Here is a 20,738-nt window from a genome sequence, read left to right as displayed (position 1 = left end):
CGTCACATGGCTGCTCATATAACTACACCTCTCTCACTCGAAAGTTAATTCATTCTCTGATCTGACCTGGCGAGGAAATACCTAAGACATCTACCAATACACGCCACCGGAATGAATAGTTTGATATTATTTATTCTTTTGCACCTGGGGTTCATGGTTTGCCAAGGAGGTAAGCCATTTCTTCATTTCACATAGTATGACTTTTATGAATGACTTCTATAGGCTACTATAAAAATCTAAGTCAAGCCGTCTAAAATAATCTTTTTTGGGTTATACAGCCAACCCCTGTTGCTCTCAGCCATGTCAGAATCGCGGCGTCTGTACTGAAATGAGCTCCGGCTCGTATGAATGTGACTGTACACGCACTGGATTTTACGGTCAAAACTGCACAACACGTAAGTGAAAACTGCATAGACTTCTGTAAAAAAAGAATAAGCTTCCTGTTCTCTGTCAATACTCAACTAACTTTTTACTTTGGTGTCGTTTTTACAGCCGAGTTTCTCACATGGCTTAAAGTTTCTCTGAAGCCTTCTCCAAACACGGTGCATTACATTCTCACACACTTCAAAAGCTTGTGGAATATTATCAACAACGTGTCGTTTTTGAGAAATGGCATAATGCGATACGTGCTAACATGTAAGTTGTCTCCGAAATAATTTCCTTAATAAAACGTTCAGTTTTTAACATAACTGTAACTTTAATCATTTCTTTCCACCAGTAATGTTTATTTATAATTAAAACTGTAACTTCTTTTCCTCCTGATCCAGCACGGGCCCATCTGATTGACAGCCCCCCTATATTCAATGCTGACTATGGTTACAAAAGCTGGGAAGCATATTCCAATCTCTCCTACTACACTCGTACACTGCCTCCTGTCCCGCAAGATTGCCCAACACCAATGGGAGTCGCAGGTGAGTCTCTTTCTCCTCAGACCTGTTTTCTCACATTTCTAGCATCACAGCTAGACAGGAAGCTTGCGGACTCAACCTGCCCGCTTGCATGCCTTGGGCGTGTGGAAGAGAAAAGCATATATATATATATATATATTTATATTATTTCTGTCCATCAATTGAGGCCACTTTTGGTTTAATGTATAACATTCAGAAATGAAGATGTAATTATATGGCAGAGGTCTTTTTCTCATTTGTTTTCTCATCTGTCTTGCCAGGTAAGAAAGAGCTGCCGGATGTGAAGCTGCTGGCTGAGAAACTGCTTCTCAGGAGGAAGTTCATCCCAGACCCTCAACGCACCAGTCTTATGTTCGCTTTCTTTGCCCAACATTTTACACACCAGTTCTTCAAAACTGACATGAAGAAAGGTCCAGCTTTCACGAGAGCCCTGAATCATGGGGTGCGTATTTATACATACTGTACGACCTGGGCACTTATTAAATGTCCGCTCGCATTCACTTTAGTATTTGACTGACTTTGCCTGGTGTCTTTAGGTTGACTTGGGTCACATATATGGACAGGACCTTGAACGCCAACACAAGCTGAGACTTTTCAAGGACGGCAAACTGAGATATAAGGTAAGGAATGTCTCCACCCCATAAAATAACCTCCTCCAGTTCACTGAACTCTCAGTCACCACATCTTCCCTCCCCATTAAGCAATTCTGGAATTTCTCTTGTCTTGTTACTTACTAATTTTTCACTTGCTCTTCCTCTTTTATCACAAACCTGATTGTCTGAAAATTTGACTATATTCGTGTATGTTGCTTTAACCAGATTGTGGATGGTGAGGTTTATCCTCCGACAGTCAGTGAGGTTCAAGTAGACATGCACTACCCTCCTCATATACCTGAGTCCCGTCGTTTTGCTGTGGGTCACGAGGCCTTTGGACTGGTTCCTGGACTCATGATGTATGCCACCATCTGGCTGCGTGAACACAACCGAGTGTGTGATATACTAAAGCAGGAGCATCCTGACTGGGATGATGAGAGGCTGTTTCAGACCTCACGGCTCATCCTTATTGGTAAGTGTCCTGAGAAAAGGACATTTTGTATGTTAATGGATGTAATAATAGCTGTACCTCAAAATACATTTACAAAAGCTCTTATGGTTCTAACATTTGTTCTGTATTCTGACTTTACAGGTGAGACAATCAAAATCGTGATTGAAGATTATGTCCAGCACCTTAGTGGATACCATTTTAAGCTCAAGTTTGATCCTGAACTTCTCTTCAATGAGCGTTTCCAGTACCAGAACAGGATCTCCTCTGAGTTCAACACCCTTTACCACTGGCACCCCCTTATGCCTAATGAATTTCACATCCAGGATGAAGTCTACGATTACAAGCAGTTTCTCTTTAACACATCTATACTGACAGACCATGGCGTCAACAGCTTGGTTGAGTCCTTCACCAAACAGATAGCTGGAAGGGTAAGCTTTCATGTATTCTAAGACTAGAAAAAGAAGTTTAGTTTGCTATATTTTGGGTTAGATACTGTTGCAAGGTACCGCTGGTGGTGAAGATTTGGTGATTCTTAAACCTCCTCTTTTACTTCAGGTGGCTGGAGGGCGTAATGTTGCACCGGCTGTATTAAAGGTGGCCATGAAGTCAATTGAAGACAGCAGGCAAATGCGCTACCAATCTATCAACGCCTACAGGAAACGCTTTAACATGAAGCCATACAAATCCTTTGAAGAATTGACAGGTGAGGTTTAATATATTTATCAGGTCTGAAAACAGAAGTTTTCTAATAATGCAGCTATTTTGCCTTCATCACAGGCATATACCCTGCAGTATACCCTGCAGGTGTTGTAAAATCAGTGGTATTTAAATTGACAATTTGAGTTGACTGAACTTGTTTTATGTTTTAGGAGAAAAGGAAATGGCTGCTGAACTTGAAGAGATGTATGGAGATGTGGACGCTGTGGAGCTCTACACTGGTCTGCTGGTTGAGAAGCCCAGGGTCAATGCCATCTTTGGGGAGACCATGGTGGAGATGGGTGCCCCCTACTCCCTCAAAGGACTTATGGGAAATCCCATCTGTTCCCCTGAGTACTGGAAACCAAGCACATTTGGTGGCAAAGTGGGGTTTGAAATTATCAACACTGCCTCTCTGCAGAAATTGGTTTGCAATAATGTCAAAGGGCCCTGCCCTATGGCGTCCTTCTATGTGCCTAATGTAAAAGTTTCGGGACCAACCACTATTAATGCAAGTACTTCCCATTCGGATCAAAACGTCAGCCCAACAGTTTTACTGAAAGAAAGGACATCTGAGCTCTAATAGATGTATTCTTTAAGAAAATGTATCAATTAATTATTTATTTATTTATAGGATATTTATTTTATTTATTATAATGAGAAAATTATCTTTTAATTCCTATTTTTGTATTTTAATGACTAGTTTTGTTATATTTGTTATATTTGTAACTATTTATTAAATGTGTACATGCATTTATTGTAAAAAAAAAAAAAAAAATGTTTACATTAGACCTCAGATTTCAGCACCGCTGATTAGCTTATTCTGTCATATTGTCATGATTTTACTTGAATCCCTTTTCTAGTTGTTTACACTGTTTAAATGGAATAACTTGTGATGTTTGTTTACTGTCTGCCCTTTTTCTTCCTTTTTTTCCTCTCAATCTCCATAATGAAACATCTCAAGATCTCAGAATAGTTTTCTTTCTAACAAAATATCTCACAAACTGTTTTTGTTTTTTTAATGTCTTATGTTTAATCTGAAAAAGTATTGATATTTTCTTGTTTTATGCTTGAAACTAACTTTATGAATTAATTAATCACAATAAACCTAATAATTTTTACCTTGTGTTCTGTGAATTCTTAAAAATGCCCCATTTTAAAGAGATTTTTATTAACATTTTGCAACAAGATAATCATTTTATTTGGTATAAATTATTAGTATAATGTTTATTTCCACTTATAAAATATCTAACTTGCACTTCCAACAACCGTGAGTGGTAGTGCGAAAATATAAAAAATGAAAATATCCACACAGCATAAGGCAGTAAATTAGTTTTTATGCTGACAGATGATATTATTGTTAGTCTACAAAGAATGCTTTATGACTTGCAGTGATATCTTCACTAACACATTTATCAGAACCAACATGTAGAAACAGAATTTAGTGGTGACTTGTTCAAACAGTGAAAAATGCAAATATCTTGAGTGGATTACAACATAGTTCAAATTCAAAGTGATTTTAAGTGATTTACAAATCATTATCATTACAGCTCACTCAGGCAGATTGTGCAAATGCAGAGCAATTCAAAACATTAAGAATGAACATATGACAATGTCAGGGATTAACAGAATTGCAAAGAACCATCGCATTCTGGATAATTTGCAGTGGTTTGCTTGTGAATGGAGGAAGGCTGACTTAAACACATCACAGTAGTCAGTCCTGGACAAGAGTTGTTCAGCATGCTTAGGAAGGGTATGATTTTCCTGATGTTAGAAGTAGAACACAAATCTGCATGAACGTTCTGTGTGATGTTGTCAATAAAAATGTATTGTTGACATGGATTGTGTTATTACAAACAAGCCTTGTTGAACGGAGATGTAGTGATAAATTGCTGAGCTGGGGTCCATTTCCCGAAGCCAACTATGGTCGCAAGTTCTGTAGTTACCAACACTATTCAACGGAACTTGCGACAAGTTGGTTAGCTATGGGGGCAGTTGTGGTCTAATGGTTAGAGACAGTGGGAAAATCCTCTCAGGATTTCCTAATGATTTTCCTGTTTTTTACTCGGTGTCACTTTCATTTAAAAAAAAAAAAAAAAAAAAAAAAAAAAAAAGTCGTTAAAACACCTAAAAAATAAAATAGGATTTAATAAATGTTGTAAATGTGTCTATAAACAATGGTTTTAATGGGGGAGAAGTCATTACACGCTCAGGTACGGCTACGGCGTGCGCGTTAGGAATTGCGATCAAGCCTCGTCAACAGAGCAATGAAATATGAAGCAAAAGACCGCGGACTTTAGTCACATCTTGCAAAGGTTCAGAAGATAACAACAGAGATACTGTCCTCTTGTAATCTGCTATTTGTGAGTAGCTACCCTGATTTTTTTTTTAATATTCACTTACGTTATAAACGTCAAATTCCTGCAATTTGTTCGCCCTAGGTAGCCTAGTGGTAATGGGAAAACAATAAAGAGAAAATGTCGATCTAAACATAGATTAATGCGTTAAACAGGCGTCTTTGACCATTGCATCTCGTCTGCTTTTTCAGTTTCTCGCGCCACGTTTTAAAACGCCGTGTCAGGTTAAAAGTTTAACATCTGCAAACACATCTCTACACCCTTTCTTAGCACCCCCCTTTAAACTGTTAAGAACAGTTTAGCACCCCCAAGAAAAAAATCCTGGAGCCGCCACTGGGAGAGTCAGACTTGTAACCCGAAGGTTGCGGGTTCGAGTCTCTGTAACAGCAGGAAATGTAGGTGGGGGGAGTGAATAAACAGCACTCTCTTCTACTCTCATTACCCACAACTGAGGTGCCCTTGAGCAAGGCACCTAATCCCCAATCGCTCTCTAGGTGCCGCAGCAAAAATGGCTGCCCACTGCTCCGTGTGTGTGTGTGCACTTGGATGGGTTGCAGAGCACAAATTCCGAGTATGGGACACCATGCTTGGCCACATGTCATGTCATTTTCACTTTCAATAACAATGCTTTTGGGAAACGCATCCCTGGCTGGGAAGATGAGGAGCTCAGTCTTCACTAGGATGAACTGGAGGTGGTATTCTTTTTCTCAGAATACCTATTTTTTAACATGTAAAAATATATTTATCAATAATCAACATGCTAAATTGTACAGTGAAAATTGATAAGGGAGCTCTGAAGCTCCCTTATTTCACCACTGAGGTTTGTTTTTCTTAAGGGAGGTGTGCATTTAAATTGATTAAAAAAAAATTAAAAGTGTGGCTATAAATTCATATCATATTCAAAACCAAATAATGTGTGAGAATTGATCATTAAAAAAAAAAAAATATTATTTATAGGGTCTCATTTTCAACACATTATTTGCTCAACTGAAATCAATTGAGGAATTAAAAGTATCAATTAAAAATGTAAATAAGCAAGAGATAAACAGATCCATAATTTCGTAGTACACCAACTTAATGTACATATTATCTAAAATATATCCATGAAACAACCAGATAATACTACCAGTTAATATAAATTCACTTAATCATACAGTTAGTTCATGTTAAAGCTGCAGTCCGTAAGTTTTGCCTTTTTGTCGCCATCTCTGTTTGAACCCTGCAATTGCAGTTATTTGCGGTACTATCATCTTTACATGGGTTATGCATCGGCACGGCTCCTCTGTTTGCTGTCAGTCATCACATCGGTGGATACTGTACTTTGGAATCACAGATTGTATTCTTGGAAGTATGACCAAAATAAGAATTTTCACTGGAAAATGTCATCTGAACAAGTAAGTAACATGTCTGCCACTTTTGTTCTGAACAACTGAGAAAAAAAGCATTACAATAAATCGTGCTACCAATGGTGATTAAATCTAACAATCACTTAGCGTGGATCACGTCAAACCATGCAAATTATTATTATTGTTATACTTGCTCTCAAATTATTAATGTTAACAACATCAGCATTGCGTGACTGTGTGTATTTAGTGTGTATTAGCGCTACCTGTAGATTTCAATTTCTGTAGCCACTCCACAGTCCGAAGTCTTTTGCTTTTGACTACGGGTGAATCTCCAGTTGTCACTTATGATTGTCATTTGAACCTTTCTGGATTACAACCCACTATCAAAATGATAAGTTTAATTAAAGAGAAAAGGCTATAAATTATCCGCCATCCTCACGTGATTTAGCCTTCTAGCTGGGACTCGTTCTTTATGTAAACAGACATAACGTAATGACGCGAAGACGAATGGCTGCATGCTCGAATTTTCCGTGGAAATCCACCAGTACTACCCGAATTACAAAACATTATTACAAACTTACCGTTGTGAATCGGACTAAGGTAAAGAGATAGTTTTGTACACTGACTGGTTATGTACATGCTCAAAAATTGGTTTTGGATCATTTTTAACCAAAAAAAGTTATGGACTGCAGCTTTAAAGAAAAAAGTATTACTTCTGCAGATTTTTAGATAGCTTAATTTATGATAGACATAAACAGAGGAATATCCAGCTCTTTTCACATTGTTTCTACAGCTGTAGATGTCAGTTCTCATAAAACTGAACCACTAACCTCATCAAAGTAAAGAGATGCATCACAATAAGTACAGCTTTTGTCAAGAAGCGTCCGATTAGGCTCCATAATTGTGCAAGTGATTAGGACTTTGCATTTGTGCTTCTGGTCATCAATGACCCTGCGGGGGCTCTGATTTTCCAAAGCTTTACTGTATAAGCTCCAACTAGCTCAATTCTGTAGGCAGACTAAAGGACAATCTCCCATTCTCTGTGATAAATTGGCATGAAATTGGCACCTCGGGCCAGAAGGGAAGATTGCGGAGCGCATGTTTCCATTGCCTCAGCACAGACTGTCTCCTCAGCGATTGATAGTGTACGCAGAGGGTTTTTTTTTTTTTTTTTCTTCACTGGACAGGGTACGTGCTGCCAGGAAAGCTTGTGTGGCTGCGAGGCTAAAGAGGAGATACGTGCCATCTGACAAGTGATGAAAATGAGGGGCAGTTGAACTCAGTCCCTGGTCACTTCCCAGTGTGAGAACTTGGCAGAAAGAAATAGAATCAGAGGAAGAAGCACTTCTCAACAGTCATTTTAACATGAAATACAGTGAAAAAAAAAGGTGTATAAATAATTTTTACTCAGAAATTGCTTGTAGATTTCACAATGAATTACAAAGAAACAGCAAGTAACAAGCATGAAATTTTTAAGTGTAAGACTGAAATAGTATTTTCTTGTATAACGTACTACAATAATTTGTTTTAACGTACTTCGATAATCTTTGGTTCATTTTTTTTTTTTTTTTTTACTAAATCATTTTTAGTGTATGAGCTCTCAGAGTAAACAACGACAACTGCCATGAGCCACATTACATGTTAAAGGTATAGTTCATACCCTAAAAATGAAAATGATGTCATCATTTACTCAGAACTTTACTGTAGAACACAAAAGATATTTTGAAAAATGTTTTGTCTATACATTGAACGTCAATGGGGTAAAAAATAACAGACGTTCACTACATGGACCAAAAAATAAATGAATAAAAAAAAAAAAATCTAAATATGTGCGCACACTGTAGCAAAAAGGAATTTTAATGTAGATGAACATATTTGGAGAAAACTATAAACCTGTCACCACTTGCCATGCATCTGACACATATGAGGTAATGCTTATAAAAATGCTTTCAGTTCTAGAGCAAGATGACAGTGTTAACTCATTAATACTAAAACTACACTGTGCCACACTGTCTGCAGCCCTCCATTTAAAGTTGTATACATTCTCAGACCATAAAAGGAGAGTCAAATGTTGAACATCTTTAGTAGGATACCACTTGCCTCATGTAACTCATTGGGTCAGATGACATTACAAATTCAAAACAACTAAAGACATGCAATATCTTTGTTTAAAAATGACGAGGACACTGAAGAAGGACCCAGGTTAGGAACCTTCCTGTATATGCCTGTGTTTAGAGGAGAGTGTGCCTGTGTCTGCACATGCATATGTCTCCTATTCAAAATGATTTCACTTTCCTTGAAGGAAGAAGGAAAAATTCCCAATTATTTATGCAACCTGAGACACACATTCATCAGATGTGCTTTCACTATCATCATACTAAAAAGATGAATAATCTATTATTCATCATACAATTATTTTGTTTATATTTTGAGCTAAAGCAATCTTTATACTTTGCAAATGCTGCTTACACCTCACACTGCAAGTCGGAATCCAACAGTTTCCAGTTAGGATAAAAAAAAAAAATAAAAAATAAAAAAAAACACTTCAAAAAGAAATGAAAGTTGTGCACAACAGGAAATTGGCATTCAATAAGTAACAGACATCATTCCATCAATCTTAAAAACATACAGACATGTAATTCTATAGTTTTTTTCCCATGAGAATTACAGAAATATACGTTTCCACCTAAACTGCCTTAGAATTTTTTTTTTTTATCTCTAAACAAAATTCCAGACTTCATTCTCCCTAACGAAATATAATAAACATAAATACACATTAAACCAAGGAATTTGCCAAAAATGCACCTGACCTAATAATAAAAAAAGTTTAGTTTTATTTGCTTTATTGACATTTCAGCCATATACAAGTGTACAGTGGCATGTTCTACAAAGAACACATACTAAGGGACTGTTTACACGACACCGTTTTCAAATGAAAACGCAAAAGATTTTATGCGTTTTGTCCGTTCATTTACACGATAACGGCGATTTGGTGGCCTGAAAAGTCAAACTTTTGAAAACGGGTTTCAAAGTGCAAGTTTTGGAAAACGGTCTCCGTGTAAACAACAAAAACGCGAATCTGTGAAAACGACGACGTCTTGCGCATGCGCATTACATGTTCAGTCTATAGTTTTACATCGCCATCTAATGGCCTGCCAGCAGAATACAGCGTTTTTAGTAATTTTCACGGAAAACTCAAAGGAAAAACTTCTCCGTTTTAAGCATATCGTTGTTGTGTAAACGTACCCTAAACCATAAATAAGTAAAACACATTAAACCAGTGGTTCTCAAACCTGTCCTGGGCTGCGTTCCAGTTTGTTTTTTTATGCACTTCCCTCAGTCTCGTTGACTCGGATGTACGTCATTGCTTACATTGCACGAGTGCCCACTACTGGTGGAACTCCCGCAATGGGCTGAATTGGAACGCCCTAAACCCTTGATCACTTGGAATCTGAATGGGAGTTGATTTATTATTCACATTTTTTCCCTTATTAAACTGTTTAATACAGCATTCTATATGTGTTCTGGTTGTTATAAAGTTGTTTTGTGGTGGGGTAAATTAAACGTGATATGCAGTGACGTCACAGTCATGTTGCATTGTGGTATATGAATCTAGTGGTATATGGATAGACTAGCTCCCACGGTCAAAATCGAGGGAGCAAGGGTCTGTCCATATAAACTTCCCCTCATCCACTTCACAAAGTGGAACTCACTTCAAAATGGCAGCAGGGATTCCCCGAGGGGAAGTGCTTAGGGAAGTTTGCAAGTGCGTGTCTAAAAGTGGAGTGGAACACAGCCCTGAACTGGGTGTTTCAGATATAGGGAGACATACAAAATGTACAGGGCTGGTGGTACTCCAGGACAGGTTTGAGATTAAACCATTGCAAAATCTTGCCCTTGCATGCGTATACATACAGTAAGCTGACGCATGAAGGAGCCAGGTTTGAAATCGGTTCTTGCATGTCTCATAACATGAAGTGACAGTGAAATCCTGGCACAATGAATCATACAGTTTACATCTAAAGTGTTATTTGAAGCTTGTTTCAGAGTGATGTTCTGAATCAGAAACTACAGGAATGAGAATAATAGAGTCACACAGGGAAAACCCTGCCAAAAACATGAATGAGTTAAGGAATTCTTTGGTAAGAAGTCCTTCCTTAATTCTAAAGTCCCCCCCCCCCATGCATGCTGTGATTTCATGCACCCTTTCATATAGAGACATTCTGGTCATAAAACCGGTGTAGCTTTGAAACTATGACATCCAGATGCATCAGCATCATGACCCCCTCCCCAGTTCAACACAAAGTTCATCCACAACCATATAAGGCTACTAATGGATCTCTTCATTCAAAATGTCCAGCTATAGAGCAACTAGTTAATATCTAATTCTAGACCAGACAGTCTTTGCGCAATATCAGCAGAGGAACCAGTTTCTATCAATATCCACTTTACGTCATACCACGGCCACACACATTGCTACTTTGCAACTCTTGTTAGCTACATCAGACTACATGCCAGTCATATTAGTAAGACATATAGCAAGATTATTGATTCTTTTGAGGCTCTCAAGATTAACTTAAAGATGTGGAACCAAAGATAAGCTAGCTCACTTTTAGTCTTTGTTATTTTATATGTCACCTAATTACTGTTACATGTATATTCTATATTGGTTTAGTTTTCACTCTGTTTGATCTGTTCATGTTTGCCGGAGTTCCTAGTTAGTTTCCTTGGCCTCCACAATCCTGATTTAAATAAAGATTGTTTTGTTATTAATCTCCTTTGTCATGTGCTTCACTACAGCCACCTGTGACAATTACTCTACTGGTATTGTTAATGTAATGATTCTCTGCACTGAAATCAATGAAAAGTATGACAAACATCAAAATGGCTTGGCTACAAAAAGGTATTGAGGTGTAGAATTGCTCTTATTCTTCTGCCTCATGGCATCCAGAAAAACTGCATCTAATTCAAGGTGTAAAAGGAAATGATATTATCTGAAGTTTACATTACCACACAAGTTGACTTATTGGTCTTTGAGAAGCAGTAATTGAATGAGTGTTCGATTAGTCACAAATACTTCTCACCACTGATATGAATCATTTTCAGAAGAATGCATTATACATAAGTCTAGTTAGTGTACATTTTAGATATTTTAGGCAAGAATGAGGCAACAAAGAGATACCGCTTGACATGACTTAATAGTTTCGGTCTAGCTTCCTATGCAATTAGTGACATTAACAAATAGCAGACCTTTTCCTCGTACTCTTTCATTGGAAAATTCATTTCTTGTCTCCAGTGACTTAGTCATCTCTTGTCATGGCGGTTGCAGGAAGGCAGACAGACGAAAACAGACAGAAGATCAGGTGCAACACACTTACGTGGACAGTGAACAGACAAGGAGTGACTAAACAGGAGGGACTTAAATAAGTGCACAAACAAGGTAATGAACTACACAGCTGAGCAGAATGAACTAATGACGACAGTTACCATGACAGATGAGTGGTGGGAAACTGAACAAAGAAAAGTTACAAATGAAAACAAACTGAAAGTCCGTGAAAACTGAAAGTCCATACAAACAGAAACTAAACAGACTGTGACACCTCTATAGCTCCATTATAAAAATAAAGGATATTCAAATATATCAAGTTAATTTTTAACATGATGTGAATAGGAATGATTCAAATTGTGTGGTTTGTTGTTAAGTGCTTAATGATCTGAAATACAGTTTTCAAATTCAGGCAATAAAAAAGCCAAAAATCCATTAAAATTACACTGAAAAACAGGCTACACGGGCCATATGCATAGTTAATAAGGGAAGAAAGGATTAATTAAAGGATTAAAAGGAATAATGCTTTTGTAACCTTCTTTATGCAGATCTCTCACTGTACAGCCAATAATTTTTGTTATTCTTTAATTTTAAAAATTCTACTTTTTCTAAATAATCTATAAATAATCTTCTAAGTGATCTATAATAAACAACATTACTTTGTTTTTATATTTAATGAGAAGCCTTCTGTCTTCACAAAACCATCTTCAAATGAGTGCAAATTTAACACATTAAAAGAGTGTACTGTTCTCACATGTAATAGTTCTGATTATTGGTGCATTCTGATATGTTCATATTGATGAAAAATGAATTCCTTTCAATCTAATAATAAACTTTCTTCATGATTTCTCATTTTATTTCTGATCAATTTTGAACCTTTTATACTTCACTTGCATCAAATGACATAATAAACCCATTTAGCAGTAATTTAGCAGCCTGTTCTCATGGAATGATTGAACAGATTTGGCAGATCAGGTCAGAACCTTAGATGACTGTACAGAAAATTACTGTTAATTAAAACATAAAATTTTCACGTAGCTACTAGGTTTTTCGTCCAAATAATTATACATACGCACACACCCCAACACACACACATACTCAGATCTGATTGTGACTGTTTAATTGCTAATATTTGGCTTGCATCTCCAATTTTGTGATCAGTCACCTGAAACTGGAATTTTTGATCCCTCAACTAAAACAAAGAGAAGGAAATCCCCATTCATACATCAATTTGGAAAAGAAGTCACTGAGAGAACAACAATGTCACATTCACTTTAGGTCAACACATAGCCTACACTTAGTCCGGCATGTTGTCAAGCACAAAGTTATTGTAAAACTACAGATCAAACAAAGATGTTTTATTATTATTTATGAGGAATATAATTTTATCAGTAACTACAAACCATCAAGTGGTCTCAAGCTAGCCCCTACAGAGGGACAGCTTTGTTTATAGGTAACATTTTCAACCAATATTTGCAGTCTAATTGCGCTACCCATATTTTTTTTACATGACCAAGATAATCAGTTTCCCTTGAATATACATCACAATCCAGAAGAAAAGATCTGTCACTACTTGTGTTACATTGCGCTTTTAGAGGGTTAGTTCACCCAGAAATGAAAATTCTGTCATTAATTACTCACCCTTATGTCGTTCCACACCCGTAAGACCTTCGTTCATCTTCAGAACACAAATTAAGATATTTTTGATAAAATACGATGGCTCAGTGAGGCCTCTATTGACAGCAAGATAATTAACACTTTCAGATGCCCAGAAAGGTACTAAAGACATATTTAAAACAATTCACGTGACTACAGTGGTTCAACGTTAATGTTATAAAGCAAAAAGTACGCCAGAAAAACGAATTAATGACTTTATTCAACAATATCTAGTGATGAGCGATTTCAAAACACTGCTTCATGAAGCTTTGAAGCTTTACAAATCTTTTGTTTCGAATCAGTGGTTCGGAGTGTGTATCAAACTGCTAAAGTCACGTGAACCATTGAAATTTCGAAACACTTATGACGTAACGAAGCCTTGTTTACTAAAATCATGTGACTTTGGCAGTTTGATACACGCTCCGAACCACTGATTCGAAACAAAAGATTCGTAAAGCTTCGAAGCTTCATGAAGCAGTGTTTTGAAATCGCCCATCACTAGATATTGTTGAATAAAGTCTTTTTTTTTTTTTTTTTTTTGGCACAAAAAAAGTATTCTCGTCGCTTCATAACATTAAGGTTGAACCACCGTAGTCACTTAAACTGTTTTAAATATGTCTTTAGTACCTTTCTGGGCGTTTGAAAGTGTTAATTATCTTTCTGTCAATGGAGCCCTCACTGAGCCATTGGATTTTATCAAAAATATCTTAATTTGTGTTCCAAAGATGAACAAAGGTCTTACGGGTGTGGAACGACATAAGGGTGAGTAATTAATGACAGAATTTTCATTTTTGGGTGAACTAACCCTTTAAACTCAATTTAGAGTTTATGTCCCAAACATTTATAACAGAGCTGAGAACTGGCATTCTAAATTGGATTCTATGTGAAATTGTTCTATGTTCTAAAACCTAAAGCCCGGGACACACCAAGCCGACATCAAAGAACTGGCGGCGACGAAAGCTGACTATGTTGTCGCCTCTTGTCGGCTGCAGTGAAAAGATTCAGGGAAAGTGCCACCAATACCTTAATCAAGTATTTTGAGGGAATTTCCCACAGACTACATCTCTGATACAACTGATATCTTGGTTATATAAGGAAACCCTGAAACAGAGAGGTTTTGTTCGAGACCCAGGGACAGCACCACCTTCCTTGATACTTCCTGCACTCTGTTTGTATGAGGCGGAATGTTTCCATAACACTGATACACAGGTCAGCATAGCATCCTGACATAGTCATAGCTTGAGCTGCCACATAAAATGTATGTCAACAACAGACACATCCCCTAAATATCAAGTGTTTAAGTGCAAAAAATACCAATATGTGTATGAAAATGACAATTTGAGGTTATCAGAACCAAATTCGTTTCACTAAAAAATTTAAATTTGAGCTCTCTTTAGCTCTTAGTCTATTCTAAGACAATAGACTAATATTATTTATATTACTCAATAATATTCAGTTATTACCCTGATAGCACATGTACACCACAAAGATGTCTATTTGATATCTGCATTTACATCTGCAACATGTCTCAGAGACATTTCCTTTCAGATGTTAAATTGACATTTAAAAAAATGTCTTTAAGATGTTTATGATTTTGAATCTATCTAAAACTGCTTTTTGTAAGACGTTTATCAGATGTTTGCACACAACAGATGTTTTCCAGATTAAGTGCTCTTTAGCAGACATCTTAGAGACATACCTGTACTAGAGTGAAATTCATATGAAATGTTGGTCATTTTTGGTTTAGTATGGCTACAACTATGATCAGGTGAGCAGGTTACACTCACTTGTTCCCTTGTTTACAGCATGTAAACATGGTGACTAAACTGATTTAGACTATATAAACATTTTGAGGAGGCTTTGAGGAAAGATAGCAGTATGTTTAGCAGGTGGCGTAAAGACAACATTTCTAGTTGAAGCAAAAGTTTGGCCACTGCTGGCAAGACTGAATTTGATTTATTTTGTTTATTTATAATCACAAACACAACCAAAGATATGCACAAAAAACTAAAACAACTTTGATGAGTCATGAAGACTTCTTAAAGGTCAACACACACATATGTGCTCATGTAAACACAAGTGCACATAAACAAGAACCTACATCACACAACTCAGATCCAGGCATGACAAACTGTATTTTGTGTTAAGCTTTTGTAAAGTCAATACATTGGTGAATTCTTATCATGCTAAGATCACTAGAGGAGACTAATGAAAATATTTGGGTGCGGCTCAAGATCAGTCTTCTATAAAATACCTTATCAGTATTTCTTTTTCACATACAGCTATTCATGTTATTTAGTCAGTTTTAAAAATAAATGTGAAACCTTTCCATTATATTAAGAGCCGAGAGTGACAGGGATGTTTTGACCTTTAGCAGAGGTTAAACAGATCTAAATGTATAGGTGACAGCTGTCTAATTGCTGGATTTTCTCACGTCTCCCCTGAGGGTTTGGCAAAACTGGGTAAATCAGGAATAAAATACCTGTGAAGAACACATGTTTTTGAAGTGCATCATTCTGGAAGTGTTGCCATACTTTCATGACAGTAATGCTGTGGTTAATGTGCGGTATTGGTTAATGATCTGGACTGGAAGCTAAGCATAGTTCATAAAGAGTTCACCCAATTGAATGATTGTATATGCTGCTGTGTGTACTACTATTGTGTTTTTGTAAAACTGTATATATAAGAAAGAAAATTAAAATATATATATGTGTATATAATAAAAAGATAGTGAGTTAATTGTTTCTAATTGGCCTAAATAGCCAGGTCCTGCCTAAAACATAAAACAAGCACAAATGAATTAAACAAATTAAAAAAAAATAACACAAATTAAACAGACACTTAAACATTTTATTTAATGACTTGTAGATTACACTTTCATTAAAACATTTGTAATTGGTTTGTAAAGGTGTGGTGTTAAAGGCTGTGTTCAAGTTGCATTTACACGGCTTTGACCAGCAGGTGTCGAAAGAGTGCGGTGGTTCGAATCAGCTTCGAAACAGTGAATTATGAAAGGAACACTCCACTTTTTTTGAAAATAGGCTAATTTTCCAACTCCCCTAGAGTTAAACCGCTGAGTTTTACCATTTTCGAATCCATTCAGACGATCTCCGGGTCTGGCGGTACCACTTTTAGCATAGCTTAGCATAGTTCATTGAATCTGATTAGACCGTTAGCATCTTGCTCAAAAATGACCAAAGAGTTTCGCAATGATATAACGCAGCGCCTGTGACCCCCTGCTTGCACAGGGAGCGTGCCTTGCAACCATGGAGACATTTGTGAGAGACGCTGTGCAATATCATTGTGCCTGCTGCACCCATGGTGCGGCAGCAAAGTTCCTTGATTATTACACCGGAATGAGAGTATAGTTCCTAGCCATATCGGCCTAGAAAATCGCAACTTTTCATTTTCCGTCGGTCTTAGTACACAATGTAACTACAGAAGATCAAGTTTTAAATAGGAAAAATATCTAAACTCTTTGGTCATTTTTGAGCGAGATGCTAACGGTCTAATCATATTCAATGAACTATGCTAAGCTATGCTAAAAGTGGTACCGCCAGACCCGGAGATCGGCTGAATGGATTCGAAAACGGTAAAACTCAACTGTTTAACTCTAAAAAAAAAAGTGGAGTGTTCCTTTAAAGCTTTGTTTCTCCAATCACTATAATAATGTAGCTATGACTAAAACAATAATCTGTCTTTTAAAAAAGACACACAACATTAATCAAATTTGATTTCTCATTTTCAATCATACATTGTACCATGTATATTTGGGGGCCATTTAGGCCTACACAACCGTTTTCAACTAAAAACGGAAAACCTTTAATGCGTTTTAGCTGTTAATTTACACAACATAATACAGCGTTTTTAGTCGTTTTTGCGGATCCGTGTGAATGGGGATCATTTTGACAACGCAGCGCAAACTTTTCTGTTTTTAGTACATTGTTGTCATGTAAATGTACCCTTGGTCAGATAGAGAATGTAGCTCGACTAGTGAAAAAATGCTGCTCGAGTATTTGAGTCTTGATCACTATAGGCTTATTCGACTTGAAGCAGTGCTGCACAGACTGATCGGTGTATGACATCAAAGTACCGTGAGACTGATTCAAAAGCATTCGGAGCCGTCAGCTCTCTAATCGCTCTCTCAATACTTTAAAGGGTTAGTTCACCCGTAGATTTCTGAAGAGCATTTTTGAAGCGAAAATGAGGATGAATTATAATGAAATGGCGATCGCGAGATGAATCCAATCCGTTGCACTTGGGTAAAATGTCCATGAGTGTCCATTGAAAAACAAAAATCAGTACTTTTTGTCCAAAAGCGTTAAATCCATGAAATATTGATATATTATCCATTGTTTGCATTTCTTCTGAATGATCTGCTCTCCATCATCGTTCTTCAAGAAATTATGCAACCTGAGCAGTATTCATGTTGTAAAACTGTATATGATCGTATATATCTAACAAACAAATGAGCCCATGTCCAAAGTATAATTTTTCAAAATGCAGCAGTTTTGTTATAATATCCAAGCAGTGCTGTCGGAGTTTTATATCCTCCCGCCATTTTCACTGTAGTAAATCTCACGAACAAAACTTTTAGCCAATGCCAAGACAATCCAACAACGTGTGTTCTGTTTATCTTCTGCATGCGTGCACATCTACACACATCTGTCTCGAGTCTCGACCATTAACGCAGCAAGCCATATTATTTTAGAATTGTATAAAATAATCCCGAAAAAAAGCACAAACAGGGCAGAGATCCCAAGTTCAGCGGCTGGAATTAGCTGAGGTAAAGTGATGACTCACAGACAGCAGTGCAATTCACCTGTCACTCAAGTGACCACACCCTTAATTATGCAGAACTTCAAGGCTTAATATAATTTAAACGGATGAGTTATAAAAAAATTCATCCCCCTCAGAGTTGTCATGAAGGTCAAAATTAGCAGTATAGACCAAAACCACAATTTGTACCAGCTGTAAACATGTTTTTTTTTCCCTGCTGTACAGTTGGCCATTTTAACATGGGGGTCAATGAGATTCTGCTCTCTTTTGGAGCCTGTCCCTAGCGGCCAGTCGATGAATTGCAGTTTTGCAGCTTGTTCATCACTGGGGGGCGTGACCTTGGCAGTTTGATACACGCTCTTTAGTAGCTTTCTGGGCACTGAAAGTGTTCATTGTTTTGCTAGCAATGGCAGAATTTTCATATTTGGGTGAACTAACCCTTTAATGTCATACACCAATCGATCTGTGCAGCGCTGCTTCAAGTCGAACAAGCTTTCTAATTCATTCATGAATCAAAGTGGTTTTATGAACTGGATCATCAGACAATTCATTAAAAAGAACCGACTTCCCGAACCAGATCATTCTTCTCTCATGAACTCACCAAGGAGAGCAGTTGATGTAAATGTTTACGGTGAATAACGACATAAATTTAGTTTCCTCACAAAAGTAGCTGTAGAAATTATTTGAAACCTCTTTTAAATCAAATTTTGTGTGTTCGCGAAGGAAATAAAGTAATAGGCTAGGAGTTGGAACAACACGAGATTGAGTAAATAAGCTAATGACTGTATTTTCCTTTTTGGGAGAAAAACCCCTTTAACCCCAAGCTGCTCTAATAAGTGTACTTTCCGTTACTCTTGATATAAACATCGGATAAATGACTACTTAGAGTGTCATTAAGTTTGTATTATATCAATGTTTGTACCTGTTCTTCAGTTTGAGTCCAAACAGGAAGTGGTTGCTGTGCGTTTACTGTCACCTGGTGGCTGAAGAACACCCTACATTAGTCATTTATTTTCTTGCAGTGGGAGAAAAGGGGCTTCAGACATAAAAAAGGTTTATGAATGAGCGTGAGTAATCTGTGAAAGTAAATGATGCGTAAGAACATAAAGAAAAACCATCGCGTTTCCCTTGCGTAAGCGCAGTGAGCAACTGGATTGCACAATACACGCACGTGCACATCCGCACATATACTCAGACACAGGATTAGCACAGCACTGTTGAATAGTTGTGATGTGACAGAATGGCATTTGCAGTGAATGAAAGAACTCGTTCAAATGATTTATCCAATCAGCACGAGAGGAGGCCTATACATATATGTAGCCGACTCCTATGTTCCTCGACAGTTTCTGCATCCCTTCACCAAAACGACACCTCATTCTTGGCTGGTTCAGCCAGGGATAAGGGGAAGGTACTTTGGTTTCGGGCCAAAATACCGAGCTATACGGAGCCATATCCTCGGACACCACGCCAAATACTCTTTCTCTTTACTATATCCGATTATTTTTTTAAGTGTGAACTCCTGAAATATAATATAGCTGTATAAAATTAAAGGCATAAATCATGTTTATGGTCTATGTAATGTGCAGGTCAATATGTGTGTGAACTGAGAATGCTGTTTTAAATCCTGAACAGTATCCCGAATTAAAATGTAGAATTTAAATGTAATCAAATTCAAAGAAATGCATTTTTACAAATGTAATTTCTACAATGAAAAAAAAAAATTATATTATAATTATTTTATGTATCTTTACTTCCGCAGAGCATCAAACCTCCTTTCAAACCATGACATCTGCATATTTTACACCACTAAATCTACAGATGCTTCAACAGTTCAGAGGTGTTATGCTATTTTGCCCCTTGTAAAAAAAAAAAGTAATGCAGGAATGCAAAATTTGTAGACGAACCTGAATTAGTCCTAACCAAAATAATAAAATACAACAAAACAAAGTCATCTAATCTATAGTTGCAATTCTCAATAAGGGCCATTCCACCGAATCGGTGCCATTTCTGTCCCCAGGACATTTTATGTATAAATATGCATGAAAATGAACTCTAAAATATATTTTATTATTAAGCAAAGTGTCCTAAACATTAATCTAACTGCAAATTTAAAATATATAATTTAAAACATTATTAAAAACTACTGAGAATACTAAAAAATAGCATTTGTTACATGTCCCCGCTATCTAAACCTAAACTTTATCATGAAATATAATCATTAAAATCTTTCAGAAATCTTATTATTTTTGCATTGTTGTGTTACTCCATATACCATCTATGCTAAACAAAAAGAAATTTCATAATAAATCCATAATATGTTATATAAAATACACATTTTAGTCGTGTCCCCAGGTTTTCACTCAGTCCTGTTACCCTCACACATTTCCCCCTCTAAAAAACTTGGAACATTTTCAACAGGAAGTTGCATCATCTGGATCTTATGCAGGCCATGAGAAGACCAAAAGTAAGTTCTCTCATTTTAATTTCTGTATATTTGATGAAATTGTAACTATGACTAAGAAGGTCAATCTCAACGTACTGTCCTGTTACCTAAATTATTTCTTAGATGTTATTTGTTTATTCTAAAAATATTAACCTTAGGTAAGTCACTAGTATTTGCTCAGTG

General features: G+C 36.8%; 2 protein-coding genes across 2 annotated transcripts in view; one reads left to right on the top strand and one right to left on the bottom strand.

The window, feature by feature from the left end:
* The window catches only part of pla2g4ab (phospholipase A2, group IVAb (cytosolic, calcium-dependent)), a 35,812-nt gene extending 24,191 nt beyond the window's left edge, over positions 1-11,621 (bottom strand). Inside the window, exon 1 of the mRNA XM_051874696.1 lies at positions 11,602-11,621. The gene's annotated coding sequence lies outside the window, so the exon portion shown is untranslated. The remainder of the gene's footprint in view (positions 1-11,601) is intronic.
* Positions 11-3,769, top strand: ptgs2b (prostaglandin-endoperoxide synthase 2b). The gene is made up of 10 exons (XM_051874699.1): positions 11-169; positions 279-395; positions 493-636; positions 768-911; positions 1,169-1,350; positions 1,445-1,528; positions 1,727-1,973; positions 2,094-2,380; positions 2,508-2,655; positions 2,822-3,769. Exons 1-10 carry the CDS (start codon positions 112-114, stop codon positions 3,229-3,231), a joined length of 1,821 nt encoding a protein of 606 aa, XP_051730659.1. The 5' UTR covers positions 11-111; the 3' UTR covers positions 3,232-3,769.
* Positions 11,622-20,738: the final 9,117 nt, after the last annotated feature.

Source organism: Ctenopharyngodon idella, chromosome 20, assembly GCF_019924925.1.
Source record: "Ctenopharyngodon idella isolate HZGC_01 chromosome 20, HZGC01, whole genome shotgun sequence".
In the NCBI taxonomy this organism is placed as follows: domain Eukaryota; kingdom Metazoa; phylum Chordata; class Actinopteri; order Cypriniformes; family Xenocyprididae; genus Ctenopharyngodon; species Ctenopharyngodon idella.
The sequence above is the reverse complement of the archived record's forward strand: the minus strand, read 5'-3'. Positions and strand labels throughout refer to the sequence as shown.